This window comes from Dioscorea cayenensis, chromosome 22 (genome assembly GCF_009730915.1).
Source record: "Dioscorea cayenensis subsp. rotundata cultivar TDr96_F1 chromosome 22, TDr96_F1_v2_PseudoChromosome.rev07_lg8_w22 25.fasta, whole genome shotgun sequence".
In the NCBI taxonomy this organism is placed as follows: Eukaryota; Viridiplantae; Streptophyta; class Magnoliopsida; order Dioscoreales; family Dioscoreaceae; genus Dioscorea; species Dioscorea cayenensis.
In genome coordinates, this window is record NC_052492.1 from 311,484 (window position 1) to 332,913 (window position 21,430).

At 33.0% G+C, this 21,430-nt stretch overlaps 3 protein-coding genes across 5 annotated transcripts; 2 read left to right on the forward strand and 1 right to left on the reverse strand.

Annotated features, from left to right (window-relative positions):
- Positions 1-392: 392 nt before the first annotated feature.
- Positions 393-4,875, forward strand: LOC120252726 (probable methyltransferase PMT3). The gene is made up of 8 exons (XM_039260850.1): positions 393-610; positions 1,469-1,942; positions 2,024-2,188; positions 2,269-2,451; positions 2,589-3,183; positions 3,344-3,456; positions 3,619-3,839; positions 4,234-4,875. Exons 2-8 carry the CDS (start codon positions 1,676-1,678, stop codon positions 4,541-4,543), a joined length of 1,854 nt encoding a protein of 617 aa, XP_039116784.1. The 5' UTR covers positions 393-610; positions 1,469-1,675; the 3' UTR covers positions 4,544-4,875.
- A 608-nt stretch (positions 4,876-5,483) lies between these two features.
- Positions 5,484-8,211, reverse strand: LOC120252727 (RNA-binding protein 42). Of its 3 annotated transcripts, none has more exons than XM_039260853.1 (7): positions 7,800-8,211; positions 7,520-7,697; positions 7,218-7,315; positions 6,638-6,734; positions 6,447-6,532; positions 6,269-6,355; positions 5,484-5,687 (listed from the first exon to the last, which is right to left on the reverse strand). In XM_039260853.1, exons 1-6 carry the CDS (start codon positions 8,055-8,057, stop codon positions 6,302-6,304), a joined length of 771 nt encoding a protein of 256 aa, XP_039116787.1. In that variant the 5' UTR covers positions 8,058-8,211; the 3' UTR covers positions 5,484-5,687; positions 6,269-6,301. The 3 variants fall into 3 exon arrangements, with proteins under 3 accessions (XP_039116787.1, XP_039116786.1, XP_039116785.1); XM_039260852.1 differs by having other exon boundaries at positions 6,265-6,355; XM_039260851.1 differs by lacking the exon at positions 5,484-5,687 and having other exon boundaries at positions 5,810-6,355.
- An 8,962-nt stretch (positions 8,212-17,173) lies between these two features.
- On the forward strand, positions 17,174-19,099 carry LOC120252707 (NAC domain-containing protein 21/22-like). Its single transcript, XM_039260826.1, has 3 exons — positions 17,174-17,452; positions 17,979-18,244; positions 18,371-19,099. The coding sequence occupies exons 1-3, from the start codon at positions 17,281-17,283 to the stop codon at positions 18,806-18,808; spliced, it is 876 nt and encodes a 291-aa protein (XP_039116760.1). The 5' UTR covers positions 17,174-17,280; the 3' UTR covers positions 18,809-19,099.
- Positions 19,100-21,430: the final 2,331 nt, after the last annotated feature.

The following is a 21,430-nucleotide window of genomic DNA, read 5'->3' on the forward strand; positions in this document are numbered from 1 at the left end:
CACACATATATATATAGATTTAAAATTCACAACTCTGTTAAATTATAATGGGCAAGTGAGACATTTCCTTGACCCATCAACTTAAGAAAATAAAAGTCTTGACAATTAAATTGGCAGTCTAGTGTCACCATCACACCATTTCATTCATTGGCAATTTCCACTGGTCATGCATTCTCATAAACACCCAGACCCAGCCGCTAATCTAGAGATCCAAATACAGCACAGCAGCATTGTTGTCCTGCCGACACTCATACTAATCACCTCCATTTGTTGTTATCTTAATTAATCTCCCCATTAATCCTTTAATTTCTCACCACTATTATTCATTACCATTAACAATTTATCGTACATAAATAATCTAAAAAAAACTAATTACAAAGTTTCTTAGCAAGCTCTTGAAGACATTAATAAACAACAAACACCCTCCCTCTCTCTCTCTCTCTCTCTCTCTCTCTCTCTCTCCAGATCTACTCCTCGTTTTCCTCTCGTAGGCTAAATCGCGTTTCTTTCACCGCATTCTCATATTTGTATTCGAGTGATCTTGGGTTTCTCCTCACATTCGTCTTCCTTGTCGAGATCCAATCTAGAGACGCTTCTGTGGTTCTGAACAGTAAGTCTCTTTGTTGATGATGATGATAATGATGATGTCAATGAGATGGAAATAGAGATCTTTCGGTTGGTTCCTTTGTTGTAATTGGTCTTTGTTTCAATTTGAAATTTTGGATTTGATTTTGTTTTTTTTTTTTTTGTGGATTTGAAATGCGTGGATTTCGCGATCGATTGGGCATCTCACTATCTGAAATTTACCCTTTTTTTTTTTCATGGATGCTTTCTGGTGATCTCTCTTATACCGACTGGCGTTTGTTTGAAAAATCTTATTGTGGATTTCATAACTGCAAGTTAATGCTATTCTTGATGAAAAGTCCCTATCTTTTTCGTTGATTCCTTAACGACGAGTTAATGCTACTCTTGCTGAAAAATCTTGTCCTTTGTGTTTGATTGAATTGTAAGAACTATTTTGATTTCTTGACTGATAACCGAATGTATGATTTGGTTTTTTTAGAAAAAAAGAAAAAGAAATGTGCTTGTTTTTTGTCCTTTCCTGATTCGGTTTGATATCTGGAGTTTATATGGTCCTGCCATCACCTAATTTTGGATGTTTAATCATTAAATTTGTTCTGGGATTTGTGATATTCTTTAGATCTCTTTCTTTTGTGGTGAGCTTTTTTAGTTCTTTCCTTTTACTTTTGCATATTAACTTCTGTATGTTCTTAGATCCACACTTAATGCTCCTTCAATGGTCTATTGATTAGTGTAGAGTTTTTCTGATCTTTCTGTTTAATTTCATGAGAAATTTATAGCCTGCACAAATTTATGAAATAATACAAACTACCGCATTATGTGTTCTATCTATTGTTTTTCATTTGTAAACATGATGTCTGATCTTCCTTGGATGATACATTTTCAGGCCTGACTTTTCATATTGACATTTGGAAGACCTCGCACGACCCTTTTTAATAGTTTTGGTTCTCAAATCTTAGTAGCAAGTTGTGTTTGTTGGAAGGCTGATCACAACCAAAATCACTGACTGAAGATCTTATGATAGCAAACAATTTCCAGTGTGGTGTGTGTTTGTCTTCTGTATACTGTTGAGACTAATAGTTGTTGTTTGACAATGAGGGGGAGAGGGGATGGTGGACAAAAGAGGCACCTGGTACCACTAATTTGTGGTGGTGCGGTTGTTCTAGTTTTTCTCTTTCTCTATTGTGGATCATTTTTTGGCTCCGGAGGGCAGCATGCAAACACTGCTTTGGAATATGGAAGTAGATTCTCGAAATCATTGGGTTGGAGTAGTGATGAGAATGCAGAGGATGGCAAATCAGATGAGTCGATTTTTGGATCGGAGGGTGGAGCTGACAGTGCTCTACCTAAGAGCTTTCCAGTGAGTGAATCAGCTAGATTCTATTTATGATCATCATTTATTATCTCTGCCCTAATTCATTATATGCACAATTTCTTCAAGGTATGCGATGATCGTCACTCAGAGTTGATCCCCTGCCTTGATAGAAACCTTATCTATCAAACTAGATTGAAGCTAGATCTATCTTTGATGGAACACTACGAGAGGCATTGTCCTCAGCCTGAGAGGCGCTACAATTGTTTGATCCCTCCGCCAGCAGGCTACAAGGTCAGACGCTTGGTGTTTCTCCTTTTACATACCAAGCAATATATTCAAGTTGTTTGAATGTATCTGTATCTACAATGCAGATTCCTATTAAGTGGCCAAAAAGTCGAGATGAAGTGTGGCAAGCAAATATACCTCACACTCATCTTGCGCATGAAAAATCAGATCAGAACTGGATGGTTGTCAAAGGTGATAAGATTGAATTTCCTGGTGGTGGCACTCATTTTCATTATGGAGCTGATAAATATATTGCATCTATTGCAAATGTAAATTCTCTTCTCTCTTACTGTCTCATAAATTGATTCACTTTAATATTATCTGTGTCACGCCTATATTCAATTTGTAATTTATTTATGGACATTTAGTATAAGAGAGAGACTGAACTTGTGTCCTGAACTGGCAGATGCTCAACTTCAGCAATAATATTTTAAACAATGAGGGAAGGTTACGGACTGTTCTAGATGTCGGGTGCGGAGTTGCGAGCTTTGGAGGATATCTTCTCTCATCAGATATCATAGCAATGTCATTAGCACCCAATGATGTTCATCAAAACCAGATCCAGTTTGCTCTAGAGAGAGGAATTCCTGCTTACCTTGGTGTATTAGGAACAAAAAGGCTTCCTTATCCAAGCCGATCTTTTGAGTTTGCTCATTGCTCACGTTGTAGGATTGATTGGCTCCAGAGGGGTGGCATTCTTCTGCTAGAGTTGGACAGAGTGCTTAGACCAGGTGGCTATTTTGCTTATTCATCTCCTGAAGCTTATGCTCAGGATGAGGAGGATCTCAGGATATGGAAGGAGATGAGTGCCCTTGTTGAACGGATGTGCTGGAAAATTGCTGCAAAGAGAAACCAAACCGTTATTTGGGTTAAACCTTTGACCAATGACTGCTATATGGATAGAGAGCCTGGGACCCATCCCCCTCTATGCAAAACCGATGATGACCCGGATGCTGTTTGGGGTGTACGAATGGAAGCATGCATTACCCGTTATTCTGAACGTGAGTATGCAAATACTATGACCACTTCTGCAGCTGTTTACTTAATTTGAGGTTTTAAGTATAGACGATTGACTAACAGTTTTTTTAAGGTTCCTGTTGCTAATTGTGGTTTGGCTTTCATAAATTTTAATTAAACTTGTTTGTTTTATTATCTTCACAGAGATGCACAGAGACAAGGGAACTGGTCTGGCTCCTTGGCCGGAACGTTTAACTACACCTCCTCCTCGCCTAGCTGAATTGGATATTTCTACTGATACATTTGAGAAGGACATGGTACTTCAAGTGACCTTTTTGGTTTATTTGAATGTGATAGATTCTGGTGTTCTAGCTTGCTTATCTATCCATTTTCAAACTCTTATAGATAAATAAGTATATTTTATAGAAGGTAGTAATTTCTCCGTAGATTCTGGTGATTGATTATATATCATTCTCCAGGAAGCTTGGCAAAAAAGGGTGGAAAGTTACTGGAAGTTGTTGAGTTCCAAGATCGGGCCAAACACTTTAAGAAACATAATGGACATGAAGGCAAACTTGGGATCATTTGCAGCTGTGCTCAAAGACAAGGATGTTTGGGTAATGAATGTTGTGCCAGAAGACGGGCCAAACACCCTTAAAGTAATTTATGACAGAGGCCTGATAGGCACTGTCCATGATTGGTAAGTTTCTGTTTTCTAGGCTTCTTAGAAGCAAACGTAAACTTAAGTAAGGATGCATCTGAAGAGATCTATCTCATTGCTGCATGTTTTAATCTGAGAAATATTAGCAATCCTTATTACTGCTTATGAATAACTATAAGTTTATAACTTTTTTTTTTTAATTGTCTGGTGAGGAATTTGGGTGTTCTTGTGTTTATAGCTGACTCCTTCCCAAGGTCAGTGGATGCAATTCACTGTGTAAATTTGGCTCACCATAAACAAGAAATCGGAGAGGAAATTTCTAGGCTACATGCATGACCATTTATCATTTTAATCAAATCTGCATTACTATTTTCAGTTGATGTGCTGTTGGGATGTTATCATGTTAACATATGCTTGATCTTTCTCTCAATAGGTGTGAGGCATTCTCAACGTATCCGCGAACTTATGATCTTCTTCATGCTGGGACTGTCTTCTCTGGCATTGAGAAGAAAGGATGCAGTGCGGAGGACCTACTTCTTGAAATGGACCGTATTTTGAGACCAAATGGTTTCATAATCATCAGAGATAAGCGCATTGTCGTGGAGTTTATCAAGAAGCGTCTAACAGCTCTGCGTTGGGAGTCAGTGGCTGTTGTGGATCCTGAGCCGGGGTCTGATTCTGAAGATGGTGAGATGGTGTTTGTCATTCAGAAGCAAATGTGGTTGCTAGACAACACTGCCTGAAAAGATCATCAGCATAAGATTCTAGCATAAGATTCTGGTTGAACGTCACCAGGTTATATTCCGCTTCTTCATGCTAGTCAAAGCATACATCAGAGTGAATTATGAATGGATTTATTAACTTAATTTTTCTGAGTCCCCTCCATTTCCATCATTTAACCAAGTGCTAAGCTATGTAATTTTGTGGTCATGAAGCAATTGATCGCCAGTTGTCTGTTATTTTCCTGTTTGAATTTCTCTTTTCTTTTATCATTCCAAAGGATTCAATTTTTGGTCATGTGTTTTCCGAAACATTTTGTTTAGATGATATTATTTATTCAGTGATTCTTGTTTAATATATCAATCACGCTTGGCTAATGAAATTGTATGTGCCAGAGTTTGACATCACAGGAAAAACAAATCAACCATCAATATCCCAAACATGAGCTTTCCATGTTTATATAATGACCAGACCTGTTTAAACTCATGTGAGGAATTATATGTTCAAACTTGTGTGAGAAATTCTCTTTTTGGGTCTGCTCTATAATGAAGGTTTTACCCCATGTATATATATGTATATATAAATGCTTTCCATCTTTGTATACAAAATAAGCGCTGGAGTATCTCAACCCCACCAGTTTCTGCTTGGCAAGTGTCAATAATAGAGGGCTTATTTACCACATTGCTTCCATTCATGAAATCCTTTTCATAATAGAAACAAGGTGGCTGCCTTTACATGTTACAAGAAAAATACCAAAATGATAGAGTGAGCATCAAATTATGACTTGTTCTAAGATACACACAAGCGATTCACCACAACACTTGAGAACTGAAAAACAATCATGTGATTGCCTGCAACATATAGCAGGTATTCTGAATTTCTGAGTCAATCCAAAAATCATTATAGAAATAGACTTTATAACCAAATGGGGCATGAAAATGGTGTATATTTTGTTCAACTTAATAGAAGAACAATTTTTTTTATAACATCAGGTGCAGAGAAAATTTTAGTATAAGGAATTCATCGCACAATCTGTATGGTGGATTGTTGTAAAAACACAATCATTCAAGATTAGATAGAATCATGCCTTCTTCAGCATTACAATCATAATTTTCTTCACAAGGGAGAAAAGGTTCCTCACTGACCACAAAGCACTGCAGACGTTATCTGTAAATTAAAAACATCATTAAAGAAACAAAATTTGAATTTCCATTAATCTTTTGAGAGGACAGACAAGTATCCGCAATAGGCATTTGGTACCAACCATACAAATAGGTTTAAGAAAAAACTGAAGGGGACAAAATTAGTTTAAGCGTGCTATTCATTTCCATATTATGCTACACAAAAGTCCTTGACATTTTTTTTAAAGTTACTGATACATGGAAACATTGGAAAGTACATAAATAAATAGGCAAGGAAAACAATGCCCCATCTCATATTGCAATCTCTTGTTTTGGATTGAAAACATTGCTGCCATATCTTCTACATTAAAAGAGAATTATATTTGTAGCAGCATCTACCTTGAGAAATGAGTAGTAGTCTCAAGAGAAGACAAAACATTGGCTAACAAAATATAGTTCCAATAAATTTTTAGTCTTTGATATTAGCAACATAGGAATATGCATGGTCAAATTATTTGTGTTAGTGAGAACTTGTCATGCTGATATTACATAAGGGTCATTAGTCCTTAAAGATAACAAAGATTCAAGGCTGACAACTAAGGGCACTCAAAAAAATATTTTACCTACTAGATAAATCATAGGGTCATAATCTTGGAAGAATCACTTGTGCAGAATACTTTTCTTTGGCAGTTTTGGCTTCTTCTGAATATGGTTCTGGAAAGAACAAAAACAAGGGTACACAATAAGCACATATGAAATAGCATCAACAGCAAGGAGGACCTCTGTGGTGATTGTAAAAGTTAACCTTTTGCCTCTCCAAAGCGTCAAAATCTGTCCGCTCCTTCCAATTGCTCTTACGCAATTTGATTGGACGGTTGCCGACATACTTGCCTGCAATGATTAATTTATTACAAGAAAAATGTTATAACAAAATGGGTGAGAGAATGCATATTTATGTTACCAATACTTATATAAAGTAGGAGGCCATATACCCACCATTCATTTCTTTCAAAGCTGCTGCAAGGTCTGTGGGGTTTGCAAAACTAACAAATCCATAACCCTTGGTTTTTCCAGTTCTCTTGTCTCTCACAACCTGATAATATAATTAGGTCATGGCCATTGTGCTACAAACAAGGATAATGAATAAATGTGAAAACAAACATGGAGATCCACAAACTGAGATTAGCTATACATGATCAGTCAAACTCCAGAAGGATACTCAATCTAAGGTCAACAAATTACACAGTTACCAATGACCAATATACTTATTATAATCTAATGCAAGTATCTCTGAGGTTTTCAAACTTATTAAATCCATAGATTACGAAATGGATTACACACGAGGTGCAAATTGTTGACAAGCAAAATCTCAAACATCTCCTAGCAATAACATTTTTCAGTATGCAACATACACTTCATTATGATACATTGCCCTAATGACTACTGTTCCCAAATGGGAGGAAAGGGGAACTAAAATAGAGACATTGATATTGGTAATTTGCCATGAAGATAGAGATCCGACCATTTAGAAAGTAATAAAGTTTGCAAAGCATTGACTACACAGGAAGTAACTCACTCTTGCCATGTTGAATGAAGGGAATCTGGCAAATGCTTTCGAGAGAATATCATCATTAACTTCATTGCCAAGATCCCCACAAAAGAGACGAAAATCACCTGCATAAGTTCTACAGTAAGAGATCTCAGAACTTTCAAAATAACTCCAACAATTAAAAAAACATATAAGATATCCAAATCATAATAGCAAGAGCAGAATTCCTAGAAGAGCCAATGTCCAAGTTAAATTTAATTTTTAAAAAAAAGACAAAGTAACTAAAACCAATAAACACAAACTCAAAGAAACCAAACAAATCAACATACTTTCAGGCCAATCAGCCAATGTTGGATCTTCCCAGGTTTGCCCAGCAGCTTTACGGGGTAAAGCTCTCTTCTTGGATTCCGCCTTGTGCTCAACCTCGCTGTTAGCAAGCGCAGCCTTCACACTCTCCAGAGCCTCGGGCGTGATAGTTTGCGCATCCCTTTGAAACAATTGTTGCGCCTATATACACGATGAAACCCCAATTCAAAATTCACAATGCTCTACTCAATAGGGTAAATCATACAATATTCTCCAAGGAAAAAAAAAATTCAAAAATCGAACCTGCTGATACTGCGGGAGCGAGTAGACACCGGTGGCGGTGGCGACGGGGGCCACAGCGGGGTAAGCCGGCGCAAAGGGCTGGGGGATCACAGGTACCTTAACAGGCGGAGTGATCGGGGCCTGCGGGACGTATGGAGGAGCCACCGGCGCAGAGGCCGATGGGTCGGGGTTCTGGAGGTGGAAAGGGAGAGGGAAGTAGGAAGGGGCGCCGGAGTAGGAGTACTGTGAGGTCGACGGTGCGGTGGGGTCCGTTGCCATGGATTGCTTCAGCGGAGAGGTGATTGAATTTCTAGGGTTTTGTGGGTGGATTCAATGGAGAGGTCTTCGGAGATTGGCTTTCTAGGGTTTCGATCTTGTGAAGGTTGGGACAAAGCTTTCGAGGCTGCGAAAGCGAGCGAGAGTACAGAGTATAGAAGAAGCGGATCCGATTTAATCAGGTTCAGGTTCAGCCAAGTCCGATGCCTTTTGTTAATTTAATCCTAATTAATTTTTTTTTATTTTTTAAAAAATAAATAAATAAACCACAAATTTATTAAAAAAAAACAAATAAGGATAAACAAAGTACAAAAGATAAAACATCAAATAAAGAAACAAAATAGAAAACTACTATCCTCACCAAGAAACTGGTATCCTAATTAATTAAATAACAAATTGCCATTTTATTTTAATAAATAATTTATAATTTATAATACATATGTATATCACATATATATATATAAGTACAAAACAAAATACCACGTGTCAAGTTCTCATAAAAAGTTTTCTTTCTAAAACTTAAATAAAATATTAAATATTATAATAATATTAAATATTCAATAATTATAATATAATATAATTATTTTATTAGTTTAATTTAAAAATACTAGATTATATTTTCATAATAATAAAACTTATTTCTCTTATTTATTAATATTTTTTTAAACAGTTTTTTAGAATTTAAAATATGAAATATGTTAATTTATATCACGATAAATTAAAGACTTTTATTTCTTAAATTATAATATTATTTATCATATATCATATATTAACTGTAAAATTAATAATAATAAATATCCTATCTTATCTAAATTTAAATATTATAAATTTTTTTTTGTGTATATAGATAGAGATTATGTTCAACTTTTATTAATAATTTTGAAATATATATTAATTAGGATAAATTAAAGTTTTTTATTTATCAAATTATAAAATTTGATAAATTTAATTTTCTTCTCAATTTGATTGTAATTGTGAGTGTTTATTATTTTATATTTTTAGTAATTCATATAAGATAACTTTATTTGTACTAATTTTCTCTTTTAGCTCCAAATTATTATTTAAATGAAAGGAAGATAATATAATTTATTTATATCATTGGCTATGAATGTTAATATTACTAATTAACCACGCATCATTTATATTGATATTGATAATTTCATTGGGAATATCATTAATCGTTTAAAAGTAAATAGATTGTGAATTTATTTTATAAATTTGATTTATTTATGCATAGTTTGTTTATGTTTAATTTTTGGGAAACAATGATCAATCTGGATTATTCTCTTTATTAATTTAAATTATAAAATAAAGTTATACTGGAATCCTGATTGGAGAAGAAAATTAATTCATTTGGAAAGAAAAAAATAATTTAAAAAATAGGAAAACGTTAATATATATATAACGAAATATTTTTCAATAAGTTTGTTTTCCCTAACCAAAGCATCTAATTTTATTATATTCTTCTAAAACTAATGTATTACTTATATGTAATAAATTTATTACTATTTACTTATATATTCTTATTATGGAATTAATTTAAAATTTACTAAAAATTGAATACTTTTATTTAAGAATTATTAAAAAACTACTATCAACTATCGAAGTGAAAAAAAAAATTTATATCATTATTGCATTAATTAACTTTATATAAAATAAAAATAAATAAAGAATAATTTATGCTAACAATTACCAATAAATATATAAATATAATTCAAAAAACAATTATTGACAGTTTCTAAAACTAAGAAACTTTGATATAAAAATATTGTTCAAATATAGCTTTTAGATAATTGTAAATTATTAATAGGGTATGTTACAACAATGACATGGAAATATTTATAATTTAATCCTAAATTAATTACAAATTATCAGAAGAAGGGTTGCATTGCTAAATCACAAAGATATTTATGTAGTACAAGACCATTGAGTTTATCTTTGATATATAATTTTATCATAGTATTTTTTTTTTTTACTAATTTAGAAAGAATAAATATTTTTTTATCACTTTAATTTTATTTGACTCAAAATTATCTTTTAGCTTTGATGAAAAAATATTGTATGATTATATTATTTATTACAAATATTAATATCTAATTAGTAGTCACCCACTTTGATTAGAAAATTAAAAAATAATTTAAGTGATTAGCAATGCATCCCCTCTTTCTCTCTATATACATTAGTAATTATATCATTTCAATGTGTTCATAGATTGAAAGTGTTTATTTTATTTTTAAACCATTAATTTGGTATTTAAAAGAGTTTTTTTTAATTAGGAAATCGTTCAATGTGCCAATAATAGGAGAATGAATAAATAAATTTTCAAAATTAGATTAAGTTTGTTTTTTTTTTAACCTGAATAAATGAAGTTTCTTACCATTGTTATCAAAATTATATTTTCAGTGTGAATATTATTGTTAACTTCTTTTCTCCTGCTCATAACACTAGTTTGTATATATAATTAGATAACATTGAATGAAATTAGATTTTTTTTTTTAAAAAAAAAACATACATGCAAGGGCAAAGTAGTTCAAGTACTGGCATTTGGGTAGATTTTTTTTTTTTTTGGGCCAAAATGGATAATCCCTAAATGTATTGGATATTAAAATGGTACAAAAAGTTTAAAGATATGAAATGAAGGGTACAAAAGAGTTTATTGGAGAAAATATAAACAAGTAACATAAAGCAAATAACATTAGTTCACTAGCGGTGGATACAAGTAAAGTCAAATAATTATAAATTAGCTAGTGATAGCATCAAGAGTCAAGACCAACATAAGGGTTATGCTCATTTTACGGAGAAGGCCCTATAAATACTGTTGCAATAGATGAATCATCTAGCTCCTGCCTTTTAGTATCATGGGTTGCAGATAATTAAAATAGTAACATGTGATTGATTTCGAGAATCAATAAAAATAATAAGAGTATTCTAAAGTTGAAAATGCACTTAATTTTGTTAAACAAAATTTATCAAATAATTGCACTTACAAGAAAGGAATTTGATGGGCTGTATAAATTAAAGGACCAAGACCCTTTTACCAACTATCCTAGAGATCAGCCAATAAATTAAGGGTCCGGTTTAATCCTAGAATTTGTGTAAAATGATGCTAAATAGACACTATAATAGAGTAGGGGATGAAAAAGTGGCCTATAAATTTAATCACAGTGTGGCAAAAGGCATTTATGGTTGTTTGGCTAGAATTTTACAAAATAAACAGTTAGACATAAATAGCAAAAGGATTTTAAAAATAACAAACAATAACATAAAAGGCTCGTCAACTTTTGAGGTTTAAATCCAAGAATTGTCCATATATATCAAAAAATTAAAATTAAAATAGCTTGTAAATTATCATCCGGATTCCGGGGTTATTATTTCACAACGACATAATCCATCCCAAAGCAAGATTATACAAGCTCTGAGTCCAAAAATGGCAGTGAACTGTGATCATAGAATTTCAATTAAGAATTGAAGTTGCAAACTTGCAAACAACAACTGCTTGATCCAGTAGAATGTTATGTAAATGGTAAATTGGTATACCCGCGGTCAAATTTTTAGATAAACAAAACTACTACGATAGTGTGCATATGGATGTAAATGAATCGAGCTGCTTGTGAGCTACTTGAGATCGGATGGGTCTGTGCTCAAATTTGATTCAACTTTTTACGAGTTAAGCCGAGCACGAGCTACTCGTTTAATTTAGCGAGCCGAGCTCGAGCCTAAAAATAATCAATTTGAGAAGCTCACTGCTTAAACGAGCTTCTATGTACAAGATATTAAAAAAAATAGCTATATTAAAATTACAAAAATACCGAAGTATATAAGCCACACTATTCTATTTTCTAAAATCTAACCCCAAATTAATTATATTTGGAGATTGGAATTTTATTATGAATATAATGAAGATGTGTTGAATTTGAAGTTTTATTATGAATTATATTTGATTTATTTATATTATTTGAAAATGACAGGTTAATCGAGCTTAAACAAGCTCGAGTATCTCGAGCTTAGTTTGGGTATAACTAATTTTGAGCTTTACGAACTGAGCTCGAGCTACTCGAGCTTTTCAGTGAGCCGAGCTTGAGCATAAAAAACATGGCTAGAACAAGCTCGAGCTGAGCTCAAGTCTTTGATAAATAAAAACGAGTTGAGCTCGAGCCTGGTGATACTCGGTTCGGCTCGGCTCGTTTACACCCCTAATTGTGCATAACTGTTAAATACAATATAAATAATGCAGCATAGTAGCAATAGTTTATAAATTGTTCATGGTACCATGTGGGAGGATGTTGTTTCTCTACCCTCCAAATTAAGTTGAAGACTATAATCGCCCCATGCCCCCATGTGACGTCTAAAAGAGTTAATTAATCCTTAAAGAGTTGTTAAATCATCGTAACTGGTGCATCAACGTATTTGTGTGTCTTTTGACATTTCTTTATAGGGCGCTATCTAAAAAATAAAAAAAGTATGCAAGTTACATATAACTATTTTAATTCCTTTCTTATAAAAAAAACAGTGTATAAATCACTCTTGTGAGGCAATTCTATCCGTTTTTTCTAACTTTTTTTATATAAAGTATTTATATATTGTGAATAAAGTAGATTATTGGCATTATCGTTACTACTGCAACATGAACTTTGGTATTTTATTTTTTCCAACTCAAAGTTAATGATTCCATCATGTGATTTGTAACATTTAAAAAATATAAAATACAGTACAGTCATCAACAAAAGAATTACACAAGCACAATAAAAACATAAATAGAGTATACTTTTTTCTTTAAAGTGTTCAAAAGCGGTCAAAGTCTGTAAAAAGATTAAACAAAAATAATCTATTTAAGACTGAGTCAAATTAATTAATAACAAGCCAAGCATCAAGCGTTTCTTAAATTTTCTGGTGAGGGTTACAATTCTTTACTTTGTTCGTTTATGTCGCTTTTGTTTTATGTACTTTGTACTTCTCTGTTTTTTTTTTCTAATAAATTATGATTTATTCACTTTATTAAAAAAGAAAAACCAAGCATCAAGCCTTCTTATAATATAATATAATGATCACGTACTTACAATATGTTTTTACTTTTTACAATGAGGAATGCTTTGAGGAAAAACATGCAGATGGTTCTCCTGACCTGATGCTCAATTGTATTGTCCGGTACTTCTTTAATTTGATATTTTGATGTTGTACTAATCCAAAATTCCTTGGTTTGAGCTCTATGTTTTTATATTTTCAATCAGGCATGTGATTTATTATTCACTATCTAAAAAAACCTGAAAAATATCCCCCCGCCCCCCTAAAAAAATATATATATATATGTATGTGTATATATATATATATATATATATGAAAGAACAATATATGTTTGGTGAGCATGAAAAATCAGACTAATTATAATCATTAAATATCTTGATTCGGCTCTCTGTATCTCACTTATGATGCTTTATGGATTTCTAATTATAAGCCATAATTATTTTTTTTCCTTTATAGAAATCCAAGCCTTAATTAATTATGAACCTTTTTTCTTTCTACATTGTGAATCATGTATGAATGAATGGTCAGTTTTATTGTTTTGCTGAGTATGAACATGACATTGGAGATTTATATTATATATATCTGATATCTGATGTTGTTGCTGTTTTTTCCCACATGTGATGACACGGATATAAATCTACATGTCATTTTGTTCGTCTTTCTGGCAACCTAGCTAGCTATCTCCTTTCTCAAACATATAGCAACTGTTTCTTTGTTCTCATCCGTTTGTCTTCAAGCATCATACATACAATTCAATGAAGCATTCATTTTGTACGTCATGTTTAGCAAAATTAACAGTTTGTTTGAATTTAAAATTTTGCAAAATAAATAAACAGATAAATGATAAGAAATCAAGTTAATTTGAAACATAGAGAAATTATATATATGCAACATCTGCAAAATAAAGCTCGTCATAATTCATCCTCATGATTAATTTATTTATTAATTTCATCTCCGAGTACATGGGATGTATATATATCTATATATATAATATCCAATTACTTTTAGAGATTTAATTGATCACTTCTTTGTTAGCAAATAAATCCTTATCTCTCTTCTCCACTTGCTTAAATTATGTAACATCTATGGTATTTTCTTTTATGCTATATTAATGAAAGCTAATTTGGGACATGATATGTGCCATAATTATTGGTGCAAAGGTGGCCATACTTGGCCTTTCAAGAATCTTGTCATGAATCATCTGAAAGGATGCTTGTAGACAACCATTTCCCATCTTTCCAAGCCATGGGAACCAAAACTGATGTCAATATATATATATATATATATTATATGTGTGTGTGTGTGAGCCAAATTAATTTGAGAAACAATTTAAGTTTTCCAATTTCTTTTCTTATGTGGATTGAGTCTATCTATATATTTTTCACCGGAAAATGAGATGACCGTATAATGACAAAGTTCCAATTTGGCACTGCGCTGGCCGCATATATATCATTCTCAGCCTTTCACTTGTGCATTATGACAAACTGCTATCATTATTAAATTATTATCTAATTTTTTCTGCAATTTTCTTACGTTTTTATGTAGTTACCTTTGGACATGAACGACTAAATTAATGAGGATTCGGATCTATCCAATTCCGGGGCCTACCCCTATAATTAATTTGGAGATTCAGCACATTATTTTCACATCAATTCAGCATTATATATATATATATATATTATATTGATAAGATATATATGAAAGACTCATATTGAGGCATGTTAAGCAAGATATGAATTTACATGCATGTGCTATATATTTCAGTAATATATATATATATATATTGAATATTTCTGTGCATGGCCTTTCTTATAGTTGGTAGAGTGATTTGTCTGGTGAAAAAATATATTTAGCTCCTTGAATGTTCACAGAAATTACTTAGATTAAAATATGAAAAGATTAAAAAAAATAAAAAAAAGGAGTTAGATCGACAGCAAAATTGAGTTATAATAATAATTCAGTATAGATTCTCTTGCAATTATTAATGAAGAAAAGGTGGCAAACATTTAAACAATCATACTTTTCTTTGTCATATTTCTCATTGATGATCCAAAAGAGATATTATGGGCATTGATTAACGTTTGATGATGTGGATGGAGACTGAGATGTTTATGATGCATGTTCATTAATTACTGTGGATTGGAAGCAACTGGTAACGGAATATATACATGTATATTAGTATATATAAATAAATATAATAATTATTATGAAAAGGCGGCCACCATCCACAGTACAAGTGCATGACATATAAAGCATCTAAAAGCAACATTACAAAGCCATGCATGACCCATGCCTACGTGGCTCATCCCATGCCAGTAAACTATTCTTTCATGAATCCTCATGAAGTGATTGAAATGATTATGAGCTTCATATATGTTTAAATAGTTTATAATCCATAATCAAGTTTAAGGTGTTGCATGATTGTTAATGCTCTCCCTAAAAAATACATACACTAACTACTCCATCAGATCAAGATCTCTAGATATATATATATATATATACATCTAAATTTGTAATTATTTTCTCTAGCTAGTTTCTCAGTTAAATAAATTAACAATTCCGAAAGGTAAAGCAGTAAAGGTGGTGGCGGTTATGTGGTAGACTGGTACATATATAGGGAGATATTTGAGAGAGAGAGAGAGAGAGAGAGCTGATGATGAGTGGGAAGAGTGGTTGCTGGAAGTAAGCGGAGGGTAGAGCCGTCACTCTTTCTACAAACTCTAACCCTAACCCTAACCCCAAAACATCCAATGAGAAACTCGTCAGTTGCAATCATGCAGTTTAATAATTGAAATCTCTTGCCCTTATTAGACTCAGAGATGGGCCATTGATTGCTATGTGGCTGTTCCCTGTGTTTTGCACAATCCTACACCCAACATGTATGTATATATCATATATGATGTATATATAATCATGCATGTATATCTATATGGTTGGGAGGATTCACCTTGCATGTCTACCTCTATAATCAAGTACTTGATACTTCACACGTCGTCTACAACCTTTGGAAACTCTTGATCATGACAAGGACCCTAAAAAGGTATTAACTTCCCACAATACCCTTCATACCTCCCTCTAAGAGCTTGGCCATGGTGTGGGCTCTCTTGTCCTTTTCTTCCCCCACACACCATGATTGAGCTTGCCCGCCACTAATTTGGAAGGTGCCTTGTGCGGCTATCTGTCTGTGGAGTGACCGAAATGCCCTTCTTGATGATGCATGGCCATTACTAGCTAGACGTGTCTGTTCTTCTGGGGGTATTTTTGTCTTTCTTGTTTTTATCCAAAGGCTTATCTGTCATAGTTTGATGAGCTTATTTGTCTCAACCGTGGCAACGTAAGTAGAAATATATATATATATATATATATCCTTATCTACATATCCTCTACGTTATCCAAAAGTACATTCATGCAAATGGTATACCTCGTTTCTTATTATATACTATATGAAATCTTTGTCTAATGCAAGTATCATGTAAATATATATGATCCTCATCCTCTTTTGCATGCCTTGTATATAATGTATCTCTGATATATATATATATATATATGTACGTACTTAGACATGGTTATATACATATATTTATAAGTAGTAATTAATTATGACCCAACTCATGGTATATATATATATACTTATTATTAACCATATATATATATATATATCCTGCATGAGAGGTTTACCCATTCCCACGTGGCACTCAAAAGAGATTTAGTTGGAACCCCTTTTATTCCCTTGATCAATCTAGCTAGTCATGATCTGCTCAACACCCAAATATATATTAAACTTAAAATTTTGTCTCAAGTATGTTTTGTGGTTTTAACATGATGAGATTTCTTGTGACCATGGTCTTCCCAAATTCTTCTTGGACAAGCATATGACACCTATAACTTGTCTTTCATGAGAGAAAAAGACCTGGGGTGAAGGTTTTTATTTTTATTTATAATTTTTGTAAATATGAATTAAAGTGATGAAGTTTAGAAATAGTTAAGGGCTGCTTTCATGACCAAACAACTAGCACAGTGATTTTGATAGCTTCTCCTTTTTGTATATAAGTGTTGATACCTCCCAATGAAAACATTATAAATTGGTTTGGTAGATGATCTAAATCAAACAAACCCTAACCAAAGAGTTGTTAGTGCATGCTCCATGCTCTTCAACTGAAAATTCATTCTTCCCCCACTTTCTTCTTTATTTGTTATTGTTAGTATGGGATTGAAGGACGTTGAATCCACTCTCCCACCAGGGTTTAGGTTTCATCCAAGTGATGAGGAGCTGGTTTTCCATTATCTTTACAAGAAGGTGGCTAATGAGAGGGTGCCTGCAGGGAGAACATTGGTGGAGGTGGACTTGCATACTCGTGAGCCATGGGAGCTTCCAGGTGAATATTAATTATCAATATTGCTTAATTAATTTCATTTAATCCTGTTTCTGGTTCCTCTCATAATAATTAGAAGAAGGTAGCAGCTCTATCTTCTTCTTGCACATAAATATAAAATATATACTTTCATTAATTAATTATCAGTACTTAATCATGCAAGAGTATGTAGCACAATAATGATAATCAGGTTGATGTAATTAAATATTCCACAATACATGTGCATGCTTCAAAAATGTCATATATCCTTTCTCTCCTCATTATAATATATATATATATATATATACTCTACTCTCAAGTTTGTCATGTTCTCATAGATATTAATTCTAATTCATTGTTCCATTTAAAAATGTATCATACGATCAGAAACAGCAACCTTTCAGTACTGTTTCATTATTATCTGTTAAAAAAAACTATAGCACAAACATAGAGTACTTTAATTTTCTTTTTTTCTTTGTTTTAAAAAAGAAAAAAGCTGTTAATTGAGAAGAACATGCATGCATGTCTTTGTTCAATTCAATGGTGACAGAGGTGGCTAAGCTCACTGCCAATGAGTGGTACTTCTTCAGCTTTCGAGACCGAAAATACGCCACTGGATCAAGAACAAACCGGGCAACAAGGTCTGGTTATTGGAAAGCCACTGGAAAAGATCGAATAATCCATGATCCAGCAACACATGCCATAGTTGGGATGAGAAAGACACTGGTCTTCTACCGTGGAAGAGCTCCAAATGGATTGAAGTCTGGTTGGGTGATGCATGAGTTCAGATTGGAGAATCCTCACACCCCTCCCAAGGTACCAATAATTATACAATGGTTTTAAATTCCTTTTAATTAGATAATATGTCTGATTGCTTTGTTTAAGTAATTGCTTACATGGATGGACTATATATTGATGTTGATATTCAATTCCTTGTGGCAGGAGGATTGGGTGTTGTGTAGAGTGTTTCACAAGAGGAAAGGAGAGTCAGTAAATCATAAAAACTTTGAAAACAGTGATCAGCATGGGAATATAATTGACTGCTCTTCCCCACAGATGGATGCGTCATCAGCCCCTCCTCCCCCTCTCATGGACCATGCCATACTTGATGGCTGTCTTGATTTAGTTAGCTCATCATTCACAAATGCTGCCATCCATCCACAAGGCATCAGCTCAAACCCCTTTCACAATTTGGCAGTATTGCACTGTGACTTGGCTGTTGATTTCCCTCATGAGATAGACACCTCACAGATGATGGAGATGGGTTCAAGAAGTGGGGATGACTGTAGATTTTTCTTTGATGATACCGGGGCAGAAGATGATCATGATATGGGGTGTGTTCCAAGTGTTGCCAAGGATAAGCCCTTCTTCTTTAGCTAGGTTGTCACTTTGCATTAATTAGGGAGAAAACCTAAAAAAAAATAAAAATTAAAAGGGGTACATATATTTATAAAAAAAAAGAAGTATATATATTTATATAATTCAAGTGTTGAAATTAATGTTTTGATTAGAGCTATATATATATATATATATAATTAGGTGGCCTTGTAAAAATGGTATGGTTGGTGGTATGGAAACCTCATGCTAGTATATTGTATACATCATCATATGTTTGACACAGAACACTTTAATTATAAACTATGCAGCATGCCTTCGCTTGGTTGTGAAACATTAATGTGTTTGAGTGCATACTGTTCTAAATTCTAAAGATTTGATTGCAAACAGGAGAAGCTAGCTATATATGACAAGAATAATATTATTGAAACACTTGAAGTAATACTTTTAATTATGATAATGCTTGAATTATGCATGCATGCGCGAGCGCACACACAGGAAATTAATTAACAGTTAAAGCTACAAATTAAGTTAATGTTTGCGCCCTCTACTAATTAATTACTTGGAGCGCTAGCTAATTAATTTTCACTTCAATTTCAGTGCATGATCTATATATGTTATCTAATTAATTTGTGAATGCAGTCTCCATCTGATGATCACGGAGATATCAATTGCTTGCCAAACACTCATAAACAAAATTCTTTTAAATTTTTCCTCAAATTATAAAAGTCCCACAGATGCCAGTCAATATCCTGCTTTTCCTTAAGCGCTATCTCTTTTTCTTGATGGAGTTTAATTTGCTCTATCTACAGGCCCACTCAAAATATTAAACACTAGTTCATTTAGTAAGATATCTTTGCATGCGTTCATATGCATGCATGCAGCAATATATAGTTGTCAAAATATATAATTAGGATTCATCGTCATAGATTTGAATACATGTACTATAAAAACACCTTTTTCACAACAAAAAGCATTGGATTGCGCTTGTAATGTTTTCAATGGCACAGCTATACATTTTTGTTGTCTTTACATGAATGTCTTCTCTTTCATTGATTAAGGACCACTTTTACTGAAAAAATGGCACATGTTTCTCTTCTTCTCTCTTCAACCTAATATGAAAGATATTAATGCCTTTTGGAACTAGCTAATTTCAGTACTTTATTTGATTAATATTGTCCATATACACACAAAGTAGCAATCTTAGATATTCATCCAGCTAGCTATAGTTTGTAATGCTTGTTTATCTTCATGAATCTAGCTAGATATCCCAGCACGCTTGCTAGATAGCTAGTCATACATAGGTTACAAATTAGCTAGCTAGCTAGCTAGTGATTTGAATTCTTATGTTCATCTCTTTACAACACATGATGTTTCCCTTCCTGATATAGTAATGCCAACTCTTCACTAATTATTATGGATGGTCTTTAAGTTTTGTTTCTTCTTCTCGTGAATTATTATTGTATAGAATAGTCTGCAAATATGGCCACATTTTTCTTTAACAGGAGGACCATTTAATTGCATCATGATGTTGAAGATGCATGTATTCTTCAATTTGTTTAACTTTCATATCTTATATATATATATATTTAATCATTCTTTAAAACGAGCATGTTTGGATATTTTTCTCTTGCTTGGATTGCCATTCTCATCCATTCATCTTTGGACTTATGCATATATATATATATATATATATTCATGCATGAGTTAATTACAGTGATGCTGCTGCAATGGTGCATGCATATATATATACTAGCTAGCCAATTAATAAAGTGCCTTGTCTTGTGATGAAAATATGCATATTAATGCAACATTTTCTATTATAAATAAATTTCTCTGTGATTGGTTTCTTAATTACATGGTTGGTAATTTAAGAAAGTCCCTATCAAACACATCCCCATCAAGCATCTTTTATGCGCTTTATAAGGAGGCTCATCTTCCCCACCCACCAAGCTTCATTAAATTGACTTCCAATAGATTCCTCAGTAGCTTGCACTTAAATTCCCTTTTCTTTTTTCCATATCAATAATGCAAGATATACTGATGCTAACTAACTCTTCTTCTTTTATTTTTATTTTTCTCTAAGATTTGTGACTGAATTCTGAAGCTAGCTGCAAGTTAAAAACTTAAAATGGACATTGTTGCAAAGAACTTGGCACCACCAACCAACTCTAGACTAATTAATCCCATCTCCTCAAAGGCCATTTTTAATTTCCCCTTTCATGAACTCTTAAAATGACCGCAAGTGTCCTTCAGTCAAACAAGATGACAACAAGAGTAGTAGCTAGTAGTACTGATTGAATAGTTTAGCCTAAAAGTCTTTCTAATGTGATCAATATCAAAGTACAACAACAAATAGAATTAATGCTAGCCCCACTTTAATTTTCTATCTCCAAGAACACACAATATATATATATATATATGTATCACTGAATGGCTTGGTGTTGCAAAAAGAGTGAAAACATGCATGTTTCCAAGAAAAAAAAAAAAAGGTGAAAACATGCATGTTTGTAAAATCCAAGAAGAAACGTGTGGAAATTAAATTATATATATAGCTTCCCTTTTCTTCATGGTTGAGTGCATAACTAAACCAAAAAGGTCAAGAAAAGTAAGAAAAAGGAGTCCTTTTTAATTAGAGCTAGCCTAACTTAAACCTTGTTGTTATTC